General features: G+C 36.5%; 1 protein-coding gene across 4 annotated transcripts in view; it reads left to right on the forward strand.

Moving 5' to 3' along the window:
- The window catches only part of LOC134647220 (myosin-11), a 34,464-nt gene that overhangs the window by 18,596 nt on the left and 3,134 nt on the right, over nucleotides 1–12,734 (forward strand). Inside the window, exons 10-34 of one of the 4 annotated variants that reach the window (XM_063501447.1) lie at nucleotides 35–211; nucleotides 2,010–2,141; nucleotides 2,772–3,582; nucleotides 4,258–4,388; nucleotides 4,462–4,650; nucleotides 4,749–4,873; nucleotides 4,961–5,108; nucleotides 5,279–5,524; nucleotides 5,619–5,772; nucleotides 5,853–6,176; nucleotides 6,249–6,409; nucleotides 6,611–6,736; nucleotides 6,944–7,168; nucleotides 7,716–8,033; nucleotides 8,111–8,282; nucleotides 8,368–8,494; nucleotides 8,575–8,689; nucleotides 9,080–9,238; nucleotides 9,590–9,811; nucleotides 10,000–10,131; nucleotides 10,470–10,634; nucleotides 10,876–11,031; nucleotides 11,114–11,212; nucleotides 11,989–12,141; nucleotides 12,520–12,657. In XM_063501447.1, the coding sequence (XP_063357517.1) occupies nucleotides 35–211; nucleotides 2,010–2,141; nucleotides 2,772–3,582; nucleotides 4,258–4,388; nucleotides 4,462–4,650; nucleotides 4,749–4,873; nucleotides 4,961–5,108; nucleotides 5,279–5,524; nucleotides 5,619–5,772; nucleotides 5,853–6,176; nucleotides 6,249–6,409; nucleotides 6,611–6,736; nucleotides 6,944–7,168; nucleotides 7,716–8,033; nucleotides 8,111–8,282; nucleotides 8,368–8,494; nucleotides 8,575–8,689; nucleotides 9,080–9,238; nucleotides 9,590–9,811; nucleotides 10,000–10,131; nucleotides 10,470–10,634; nucleotides 10,876–11,031; nucleotides 11,114–11,212; nucleotides 11,989–12,141; nucleotides 12,520–12,657 (4,905 nt within the window). Of the gene's footprint in view, nucleotides 1–34; nucleotides 212–2,009; nucleotides 2,142–2,771; nucleotides 3,583–3,732; nucleotides 3,824–4,257; nucleotides 4,389–4,461; nucleotides 4,651–4,748; nucleotides 4,874–4,960; nucleotides 5,109–5,278; nucleotides 5,525–5,618; nucleotides 5,773–5,852; nucleotides 6,177–6,248; nucleotides 6,410–6,610; nucleotides 6,737–6,943; nucleotides 7,169–7,715; nucleotides 8,034–8,110; nucleotides 8,283–8,367; nucleotides 8,495–8,574; nucleotides 8,690–9,079; nucleotides 9,239–9,589; nucleotides 9,812–9,999; nucleotides 10,132–10,469; nucleotides 10,635–10,875; nucleotides 11,032–11,113; nucleotides 11,213–11,988; nucleotides 12,142–12,519; nucleotides 12,658–12,734 lie in introns of all 4 variants that reach the window. The other 3 variants (XM_063501450.1, XM_063501449.1, XM_063501451.1) reach the window with 3 other exon arrangements.

Consider the following 12,734-nt stretch of genomic DNA (forward strand, 5'->3'; position numbering starts at 1 on the left):
AAATGCTTTGCTCACCATGTCAGATATATTTCAGATAGTAGGCGGTCAAGGCGGCCTAGACCGCGTAAATCGGATCAAGGAGCTTGAAGTGGAGCTGGCCCGTTCCAACGAGGTGGCGATGCGGCTGCAGCGCGAGCTGGCCGACGCTAAAGCCTCCCTGACCGGCGCGCCACCCGCCAACCTCAAGAAATCCACTATGCCGGTTGAAGGAGTAAGTAACAAATTTCGTTTCAAACTTACGAGGGACTTGTTTTATAGATTTAGGACAAAATTAGTGACACATAAGCCAGTAAGAGGGTTTCGAAGTCTGTTGACGGTTTCCCGGTACCTAGATTTGAAGTTAAGACTCGGTTATTTTAAACCATCCTTAAAATGCCAATACAAATCTTTGCGTTGGTGGGTACTTGGGTAGGTATATATTTGAAGTTGTTTCAGAAAGATTTACTAAGTAATTAACGGTTTACTTAATTACTCAATTCTGCTATTGCTGACTGCTGCACAGTCTAAACTACATGAAAATTCAAAAGTAATGTGTGTTTCATATTTAGGTATTATTTGGCTTCGTGATTCACGCAGAATGTAACGAACATAATCGGTTATTTACACGTAGTATATATTACATTCTAGTGTTCTCTGGCTGTACGTACAAGCCCGGCGGCAAAATTAATCACTGGCTAACAACAACTTGTCACTACCAACCCGTAATATATTGCTCCTGCCCACACAAATTCCGAAATAACTTACTGTATTTCAGTTAGATTATATAATAAATCCGAAAAATTCTACAATTTAATGGTACCGTAAAATGGGGTGAGTAGGTGCAAAACTGACATTAAACCTCGATAACATTTTATTTTTACATACTTATGAAAACTGAATGGTGTATATAATAAGTGTTCCGGACGTTTGTATTTTAGTTTTTATTTTATTTTGGGTAGTTCCATTTCATAACTTTGACAATAAACAGGAAATCCCACCTCACCCCGTAGTCCCTCGTATTTGGGGTGAGTTAGGTTTTCATACAAAGGTGATTTTGGAAGGTTGTTGGACCGATTTTTTTTTATTATGAGTATTACTATAGCTCCATTTTAAATTGGAATACATTATTTTTGTAGCAGTACCTTAAAAATCCATCTCACCCCCCTTACATCCCTTCTCTCCCCATTCATAACCCAACTCTCCCCGCGAACCCTACTCACCCCATTTTACGGTATTCTATAAAAGTGTGTTTAAAATTTCAATTTCTTCCTAATGCATTTATTATTCGCTCGCTTATGTTATGGTATAAGTATACCTATATACCTACCGTAAAAACCTTTTTTAGTGAAAGTTTTTAGTTTCCCTTGGTTAAAGCTAATTTTCCGTATTGTATAGTGGATTCATGTTGTAAATGTTGCAAAAACATCGAAATCAGTAACCACCTAGTTTAGCTATTCATTATTTTGAGCGCATCGCCACGTGCCATAGTTGCAATGGCCTTCTGTTGCATATATTTTTAGCTTGAGACAATGATTTACAACTGACGAGTAAATATCTGTTTGTTCATACACAATTTTGATAGTTTTACACCTTTAAGATGTTTACAACGAAACTCCATAAATTGTGTTATACTAACGTAAACACGACGCAATTTCGAGATTTTTTTATTATCCAAAGGCCGATGCACACAGCAAGCCTGAATAATATAGCATGGCTGTAATGTGTGTATGGATGTATAGCGACGTGATTTTTTTTTTACCTTTATTGTTAGGGTACTTTACTTAATTACCTATTGGTAGGGACTAGGGACCATTCCGTTGTCTCGAGAAAATAACAGGTGGCTGGTCTGGCAGTGACAATCGTGCCACAACCATTAGGTAGTTTTGATTTTTTAATTACGCAGTTCGACAACCCCGATTGAATTCGAATTCGCCGGTCTGGCTTCTGATATTTATTTCTTAAGTTTTCTTTATGAATATGACGACTGCATATTAGCAATGTGTATCGAATCTTAACAAAACGTACTGCAGCAAAAGGTGTCCCGCGCTATGATGACACGCGGCGGCAGTCAGGAGGACCCGGCGCAGCTGCTGCGAGACCTGCAGGACTCGCTCGAGCGCGAGGCCGACTTACGCGAGCAACTCAAAAATGCAGAAGAGGAGGTAAGTCATTTCTTTTATTTAACTTGCTGTTTTAGTTATCTTTATGTGGATCATAATATTCATAATCGGTTAAATATTGGAAGATTAGAACCACTTTCGTCAATTAGGTTGGGCTCTTTGGTATAGGTATGCTTAAGAAAGACCGGTGGCAATGTAATATTAATATTGTACAACTTTTAAGACAGTAACAAGTTAATTATTTCTACCTACCTCCTCTTACTAGGTTTTGAAAAACATAATATAACTTTATTTCCATTATTTTTCATTCTTCCAAATATCCTTATCAAATGGTTTGGTTTCTGGCTACAAATATTTTATTGCCAATAATTTACAACTCGTTAACGGTTTAAAGCCGGTTCCACTTATTAAACCAATCAGTTGGTTTTACGGGGGAACAATTGCATTTAATAGGGCATTAGCTCTCGAGCGTCGCCAACTGGCACCGGGCCAACGTGCGGCTTAGTCATGCGGCGACGCAAATAGACAAATGTTAGACCAGCTTTCGATAAATAATTAACCTCAACTACTGTGCCGTTAACTGCAACAGACCACCTACTCGAACAGCTATCGTTTATTATTGACGATCTATAAAATCAAATGTAGTCACGAACATATTTTGTCTTCGAACAGGCTAGCCGATATCGGCAACGCTTCGGTGGCAGAAGAATACCGCCGCCACCTAAAGTCATCATCCAACCATCCCATCCTGATCTCATTCCTTCCAATACATCCACCAAAGAGTCCCTCGATGAAAACACGAGCCAAAGACTTCGCATACTTGAGATGCAACTCGCGCTAAATAAATCTATTTCCGCTTTAGATGTAAATCACTTGTCTATTGGAGTGAATCAAACTGCTCAGGCACCTCAAGATCATTTACAATGTTTTTCCCAAGGATGTCAGACGGATTTAATAATGGTTCACGATGTAGCAACTGAAACTCGGGTAATAACACTTGATTCAAGTACACAATGCGGTATTGAAACTCTCGACACTGCCGCTCAGACCGAAGCACCGTTTATGAAAAATAAATGTATACAGACAGATGGGTTCCGAGAGAATGGAACTCAAACACTTAAGGCGAAAGTGCGAAATGCTAGTGTACAAACACCGAACAAGATAATCAGCGATAAAGGTCAACAAGTGACAAGTTTCCTATTAAACTGCGTGGATGCTAGTACTCAATTCGACCCAATTATAGTATTCAATGAAGGAACTATGACAGATAATCTTGAAGTATACGATCTCGACTTGCCTGTAGTTAAAGTAAATAAAAACAATAGTAATGAAGGAAGTAGTGTTGTAAAGGGCCACTCAAAAGAAAAGTCAGACAGTCCTCCACTTGAGCCAGACAAAACTCCAGCAGACACGTCAAAAAGTCCTCTATCCTTCCCTTTCGTTTCCATGTTTAATCCACTGGCAGTAAGATTACCAACAATAGGTACATATTGTTTTTCCCCGAAATGTAAATGTTGTTTTTGTTTAAAGTGACCTCTTTGTTTTTAACCTATATCCCTGTAATACAGATATAAAAGAAGACCTCCTTGAGATTCCAGGTGTACAATAATGATAAACTAACGAATATTTTCAGGCAAATAACTTGCGTAAAACAGCATCACGGGTCGAGGACGACAATGAAACTTTGCTTCAACAGCTGAAGAAAATGGCTACCAAAGCCAGAAGTATGTCAAACTATACTATATGTTATAAGACAACCATTTAGTTTGTGTATCGCTCCTTCCCTGACGCCACCCTACTGCATCTCTGAATAACCAGTCACCAACAACTCCTTCGCCCTCCAACTTCTTAGCCGGATCTCTGTAGTTTTCAAAGTTTACTAACACGCTTTATCGATAATATCAACATACGTTTCGATGGTAGCCATTTTCTCCAGTTCAGTTTGATACCATATTATGCTGAATTCAGCGTATAGTGTAATTGTATACATGAGTTGTTTTCCATTGAGCTTATGGATTTTAAGATTGTGAGTGCCCTTAACGAACATAATGTAACAGCATTAACCAACTGAATATAGTAACATTATTATTGCTTTGTCTTTTGTTCATCTCGAATCGATTAAAAATCTTCAAAATTAAATTAAATTCCTAATTCGCAGCGGGCCGCAAGCTATCACCAACGCCTCCACCAAATAGACTTTCTATTGAAGCTCCAAATGAAAAAGACGAAGGAATATCCGATGAAGAAGACCCCGCCGAGTTACGTATTCTTCTTGAACTCAATGAACAGGTAGGTGATTGTTACAAAAAATGTTAATATTTATTACAAATGAACAGTTTTAAAAATTAGTATTATTTCTAAGGAAGCTGCGGTATTGCGGCGTAAAGTAGAGGAATTAGAACAAGACCGAGATTCCTTGAAAAAACAAGTAAAAGAACTAACGGATAAAGTTACTGCAGCTGCCACGAAAACCACAAATAATACGAACTCGTCATTCGGTTTAAGACGAAATGCACCAAAGGGCAACAACTTAGCTGAAGAAAAAGTAAAGGTACTTTTCTTTTTCATATATAACATATAACAAATATGCTCCATCGACACTAACTAATATCAAACCGACGACAAATTATAACATGAAATATTTCCCAGGTACTTGAAGACGAAATAGCAGAACTAAGAAAGAAGCTTATTGAAAAAGAAAGGGACTGCGAAAGGTTACACGCTGAACTTAGTATAATGCAAAAGAAACCAAAAGCATCTTTAATGAAGAGCAAGTAAGTTTTGCTGCATGGACTAAAATCGAAGCTAATATTAATGCCTACTTAATACGTTTAAGTCTTTTAACGATTCATTTATTTCAGGTCCTTGGACGGTAGTAACGATCAACAAACTGTCGATTTAAAGAGACAACTGCAAGTGATCGAGCAAGAAGCCACCGTTCTTCGGTCCAAAACGCAGAGCTTGGAAGCTGACAACGAAAAACTACAAACTGAAAATAAGAAATTACAGGTATGATACAATCGTCGCTATTTTACGAGCTTTTGTTTAACTTGCAAATTTTGCAATGTTCGTATGTGTGTCAATAATAACATGAATAACTTCAATATGTGCATATAATTTTTATAACATTCCTTATACTCTCTAGTGGACTTAACAAATTATAAATGTTTACTTCGTAGCTATTTAAAAACACTAGGACGTTAAGGTCTGAAAAATCATCTGAACAAGCTGCGGCAAAAGTTAGCAAACTGGAAACTGAACTAAAGGAAGCCCTAACAAAAATAAAAGAACTGGAAAACAATAAAGACGCAGATGATAAAACGGAAAAGAAAGTTCGTTTCGGTGGCGAAATTACTAAAAAAGATAGTGATGCTCTAAAAGTGAAGCAAGAGGAGTTAGACAAATTAAAATTAAACGTCAGCAAGGTGAGTACATACATAAAAAACAGCTATATATGATGTAATATCATTTTTACATATAATGATTTACACCCAAAATCACTCATATAATTTTTACCAGTTGGAGAAAGAAAATACGAAACTTCAAGCATCCTTGAAAGCTCTTAAGGAAGACGCCATTAAGTCGTTCAAGCCACGCACACCAAAGAAATTGACGGATCTTACTACGAAACTACAAATGAAAAGGATGGTTGAGGATCTTGAGAATGAAATTGGTAAGTAATTAAATTATAAACATATTCATATTGCACTTAATATTGTTCTGAATACTAATGGCATTTATATGATTCCACAGGAGAATTATACGTGGTAATGAAAAATGCTGGCCTCTCAGAGAACACAATAAATGCAAAAACACAATTGGAAAAAGATATTGATGAAGCTAAATCAAGATTGAACAAAAACGAATCAGATTTCACAAATGAAAAAAATAGGTTACAAACTGAAATTGCTAATATGAAGGATCTCAATAAAAAGTTAGAGGCAGAGAAATCAAGTTTAACTGAGAAATGTAAAACCATTGAGCAAACTAAAAACAAAGCCACAAATGAACTAAAATCACTGAAAGAAGAAAAGAAAGAATTGGAAGCAAAAATAAATAAATTAACCGATGACCTGAGTATGTAACTTAACATTAAATGGCATAATTGAGTCAACAGCAGCTGGTATTTATTGAACTGTTTTGTTACAGAAAACTCCAGTACTCAACAAATAGCAATGGCAGATTGTCGGAAAAAGATTGAAGATCTCAAGAAGGAAATGGATTCTAAGGATAAAGAAATAGACAAATTAAAGAAACAAGTAGAAAACATTAGTAAGCTAGAACAAGACAAAGACAAATTGCTAAAAGAGGTGATTTTTTGCGATTATACATATTTGTAACTTTTTGTTTATACATTGACTTTTTTTTATTTATGCTGTAAAATAAAGAGAGATAATAAATAGATAAATATAGGACAATCTTACACAAATCGACCTGGTAGAAATAAAATACATAGGTATAATATAATCATGTTTATCTATACTATTAATGTTTAACATTGAACATTGCAGGTGGGTGATAAAACAAAGAAAATTAATGAGTATGAAAAGAAATTAAAGGAAACTGAAGAAAAATATAAGAGAGCAGAGAAAATGCTGGCATCTCGAAAAGAACGTGTTTCAAAATTAGAAAAAGAGGTACCTTGTCGTTCTAAACAATCTACTTTTAAGCATCAATAAATTACATGCACGGCACCGTTTAACGCTGGCGTCTATCATTCATCCCTGAATGTACAAATGAATCCTTGGCTAGAATAAAACGTTGGCGATAAATGTTTTTGTCGTGTTAAGTAATCTCTCGCTTCAGTATAAATTTATTTAAAAATATACTATTTTTTATATTAGCTCTCAGAGGAAAAGGAACAAACCGAAGCCCTCGCCAGCTCCCATAGACGTTTATCTGTAGAATTTACAAGCGAAAAAGACGAAATACAAACAAAACTGTTTCAAAGTGAAAGCAAACTTATAGACTTAGAAACCAACATGAGAGAAACGAAGATCGACTACGAAAGTAAAATCACCCATTTAGAATCAACTGTAGCAGCTAAAGATATACATATAAAGCAACTGGTACTTAAATGTTAATTGGAGTGGACCCAATTGCCACTGCACGAAATATAGCGTCCTGAATAGTTCTCCTTTAGAAATTCCAATAGTATACTATACTGCCTGCCTGTTTTTCACAAGAACACTGCGCATGGTTTTTACACGAGCACCACAATCCTGTATATTTGCAGACGTATCTTTGTACCAAGTTACGGCACCTAAAGCACCCACGTAATTTGGTTAGCTATTCAAATGTATAATTTTAAATAAGTAGTCGGAAGATATTATCCTATGGACCTCCAAAATTACTGACATTCATTACGAATCCAATAATCTGGTTATATCTGGACGAAATTCGTTCATTGAGAATTTACAATAAACATTTTTTGTTACAAGAAATCACATAATTAGGCATTCTACTTATGTGTTTAACAGCTAAACTTACATATAATTAAAATTCCTTTGAAAACATTTGATTTTGTGACGTTTTGAAATCATACTTTTCAATAGCTAACCTGAATTGTTTCTTTTCATTCTATAACTCTTGTTATTTTATAACTGCGTTATTCAGGAGGATGCGCTGCGTGAGACATCAAATCAAAAATACGACGAAGCTGTAACTGCCGTAGAAATTGCTCACTTGCAAGATAAGGTTGAAAAGACTGCAAAGGAGCTTCAACAGAAAGAGGACGAATTAGAGAAAGCAAAACGAGATCTAACTAAAGCGGAAAGGGAGTTATCCTCATTGCAAGCGGAAACCTCTTCACTTAAATCGGATTTAGCAAAGGCGGAGAATGGAAGAAAAGACCTTGAAAATAAAATACAATCTGAAAAGAAGGATTCTAGTTACTGGGAAAGTAAAGCATCTGAATTAGATACCGACCTACAGGTAAGTTCATCAATAATGCATTGTAGCAATGTGACATTTCATTTGAACATTGCATTTAAAGTTTTACAAATGTACAGGCTGAACGTAAAAAACTGGAGCGAATGCGAATTACTCATGATAAGGACAACAAGAACAAGGAAGCTGAATTAGCAACACTGAAAGGGAAACTAAAGGTTCTGGAACAAAGCTCTGGCGCGGGCGCCAAAAGGATATCTGATCTCAAGCAAGAGTATGAGGAGACTGTCAAAAGTAATACATTATAATTAATTACCTAATATTTCTTTTTCAAAGTGAGGATGTCATAGTACTACATTTTAATCATTTGAAATTTCAGAATTAGAACATTCGCTAGCTGTAGAAAAAGCAGAGTATGAAGAGTTGACCGGTAAATACGAAATGCTCGAAGAAGAGCATGTAGTTACTAAAGCAAGACTGACGGTTGAAAAGGAACAAGCGCAGGGGTAAATCATACACATATTGTATGAATTTTATCTATGTAGTTTTATTGTGATTTAGTATTATAAATTATAATTATTTTCAGTGAATTAACGCATCTGCAAAAAGAATTGAGCTCGACCTTGACGGAGTTAAAAACAATGCAAGATAATTATGAAAAGCAGTCTTCTGCGTGGAATAAAGAGAAGTCGGAATTACAAGTACGTACTTACGTAGTATAATATTGGCCCCATGATAAATTAAATACATTAAACAATAATATTATTCAAAACAGTGGAAAAATAATCCCTTTGATTTGAGTAGTTTTTTTTACGTTGCGTAGCGGATACTTGAGAAACATACCTACGAGAAAAAGATGTATAATAATTAACAAATCCCTCTGTCCCGGATCCCGTTTTACCAAGATACGGGGTATTCAAATTTGGTACCTTTCAATTATAACAATTACAACAAAATTTAATGGAACGTCTACCCGACCCGAACACTTCACTACTGCCAAACTGCAATACAAGAGTGGCTTTTGCTGTTTTTTTTTTATCTACTACTGGAAATATGTGTGCTTAATATTGACCGACGATGGTTTATTTTAGAACGAGATTTCGACTCTTCAAGAGCGTCTCTGCGGCGGCGGCTGGGAAGTAGAGCGCGCGCGCCTGCAAGCTCGCCTCGACCAACGGGAGCGAGAACTGAAAACTGCGCAAGAAAATCGCGAAGTACTGATACACCAACAAGACGCGACCAAGAAAGAGGTCAGAAAAGCTTTTGAGCAATATTGAATACCTACTTTCTTTAGTGTTCAGTATCACATTTTGTTTTCAATTTATTTATTTTTTTACAATTTATAAGTTATAACAGACGTAAAACAATTTTACCTAATTAATCATAAAGGAAATAACATGAAAAAGGTTAGGGATCACTGTTCTGCAAAATATACTTTTTTAAATTATCTAAAAAAAGTTTCCTAAAATAGATATTTAGATTGCGATGCACTATGATAAGTTTTTCTGGAGTAAATACGGACAAGCTTTTTTAATTAAAATATGTAATTAAATAAGTTACTGATTTACATATTAACTCGTAATAATTAACGGACTTTGCAGTTGGAAGAATCTAAACAAATGCTGGAAGACTACGAGAGAGTATCCAAGATACAGAGGAACTTGACAACTGAGAATGCAGACTTAGAACAGGAGTTGTCGAACCTGCAAGCGAGACTCGAGCAAGCTGAAAAAGCGAGGAAGGCCGAAATCACCGACACCAAATCGCGATATGATGGCCAAATGAACACCATGAGAGATGAACTCAAATCCCTACAAAATCAGGTGATTTTTGATTTAAACAAAATTTTGGAAAGAGGACGGGGAAAAGAAAAGGCCTTTGTCCAGCAGTAGGAAACTCTTATACTATAGGTCTCTTGTAGGCGCAATGTTCTTCAACAGACCAATAGATAGATTACGGATTATGTTTGACAAGCGGATTTCAACGCCCTTTTTTATATTTCATGTTCTAGGTATCGAGATTCAAGCGTGAACGCGACAATTACAAACAAATGCTGGATGCAGCCCAAAAGTCAATGAACGAAATTAAGAACGGCGACAAGAACGCACGCGCAAAGAGGACTTCCATATCTAGCACCGACGAGGTAAACATTACGATTAACATGACTCCTAGTTTATTTTACGGACAACTTCATTCAGCGTTAATATTGCAAAGTTATTGGAAATTCATCAGTAAAAATTGATGGCCATAGTCACTAATCTAATTAACTTTACTGTTTGCCACTAGAAAAACCAAGAATTCATTTCGCGTTGTGCTTAGACCATGCTTATAATCTCTATCTATCTTCAAGAAAACAGATGTGATTCGTCTTGAATGCGTTACGAAGACATTAAGATAGGCCTGTAGCTATCCTCAATTATAAAGAAACCATTTTGAAAAGGAATTAACTTTCAAAGTAATTACATTTTTATTTACTTTCAGGAGGAGTATCGCACAAAGTTAGCGACATTAGAACAACAAGTGGCGTGTCTCGAGGACGAGCTCTGTGAGTCCAGACTGAACGCATCTAAACTTAACACAGAACTCATTAGCGAAAGGTCTTCGGCTGAAGTGCGCTTGGCAGAGATGCAATCAAAATTAAATGAGGTAATAATCACTATTTGATATTTGATTCCTCCTGTGACCCCTTAGTCTTATTCCGATTTTTTTATGCGGGGCAGGCTATCTTATTCCAAACTTTTGACTTGCAAAAACCGTTTTGGACCTAGCTACTATGAAGTAAAACTGTATTTTGGAGCGTCACGAAGACCTGAACAACAATTTTGCCCCCTTGTAAAAAAATTACTATTTTATTTAATTCGTGTGATAACTTCCTTTTTCCAAACAGTACGAAGAAGATAGGTTGCTTTCGTCTGGGCGGGCCCGTATAGCTGGTTTAGCGACGCGGATGGAACTTGCATGGCATAAGGAGAGAGACGAACAACAAAGATTGTTACAAGAAACTTCCACACTCGCTAGAGATTTACGGCAGACGCTATTTGAGGTAGGTAATAATTTCGCGCCAGTTGATGTTGAACCATATAAACTTATAACAGCATGAACTTATTGGTTGCCAACATTGCCAGGTGGAACGTGAAAGAGATAAGGAGAGGTTAGACATGAAACGAAGAATTGATCAATTGAAGAGGACCACCGAAGAAGAAACAGAGGAAGCGAAGAAGAAGGTACATGAGATCTAAAATATTACTATTTTGTTTCTATAAGTTCAGCTAATCAGTGAAATCTGACGGAAGTCATAATTTTTAATGATTTAAGATTTATGCATACCGACTCTGACTTCATAAGATAAACTGTCTCTAAGACATCTGTATGGATTTGTCTTTCTGATTCTGTGTTCCGGATTATAATGTAGACAACCTGGTCCAACCGAGCATTATAGGCTACATGACTAATTTTCATTTACGGTATCAATCGATCGGGTTTGTTTTTAGGATATGGGACCCATTGCATTAAAGTAACACAAAAGTCAGAAATTGTAGTCAAAGGCCGACAATCGCACTTCACTCGCGAATCGCCCTATACAAAACGGCAAGGGAACGTGACGTCAAGGTCTCTGGGAGCCCATCTTGTAGTATGGACAAAACAAGAAAATTGCGTTTTTGTCGGTGAAATATTGCGTTTATGTATATAGTTGCTATACAATATTTTTTTGGATGAAATGTAAGGAATCGAATCGTACCCTTACTTTTATCGTTTTTGGAAGTTAAAAAGAAACTTAAATTTTGCAACTTTCAGGTCCTGTATTTTTGTAATTTTTCAATATTTTATTTTAATATCCACATTACTGTGATAAATTGTTCGTTTGCTATCTATTTTACTAGATTTTGTTATAAAATTCAACATGTGTCATCATCCCTATTATAGCCACTCATTATATCTGCTTTCGTGAGACAAATGGTGAATCGCAACCGATCAGCACTTTAATGTATCTATCTGGCAGGTTACGGAGCTACAATGCGACTTGCTGGAACTTCGCGACGCGCACGCCAAACTGCGCACAGCCAACGAAAAGCTGCGCAGAGATAAGGAGCGACACGACCGCGACCGTGATCAGAACAAGCTGCTTGTCGCATCTCTTAAGCGAGCACAACAGGTCTGGTCTTTTTAACATATTTCTCCTTGTACGGCGACTTGCATTTGAATAAAATAGATTGGGGATCGAGAATCTCCGAAATATGGAGGTAACAGTTCTAAAAGCAGCACAAACGGTTGAGAATAAGCACCACCTAGTTTTAGGAATTTTGAACGAATTTAGGAAATGTTGTTTTTAGTGGTCTAAAACACTCTACACTACACGTTTATAGAGTGACTTGCAGAACCACGATCGTACCTCCAACATGCCGCATGCGGCTCGCGAGACCTGAAAAAATAACACCCAAAAATTATTACCTACTCTCTATCCTAACTTTCTATTCCTAACCTCTAATTTCTAATTCTAAGTACCTTAACTTACTAATGATAATACTAACAGGAGGATGACAAAACAATAACGCAACTGCTGGAAACGATTGACGACCTGATGAAGCAGAGCCCTAACCTCTTCAAAGAGCCTATTCCAGTGAAACCGGAGAAGAATTTGATGACACCCACGCCACCTAGAAGAAACCGGGTAAGTCTCACGCTTAGGAAAAACAAAAATAAACTGTCACTTTAATAACCACCTAATTTAAAACATAATGTATAATT

Source organism: Cydia amplana, chromosome 4 (assembly GCF_948474715.1).
Source record: "Cydia amplana chromosome 4, ilCydAmpl1.1, whole genome shotgun sequence".
NCBI lineage: Eukaryota > Metazoa > Arthropoda > Insecta > Lepidoptera > Tortricidae > Cydia > Cydia amplana.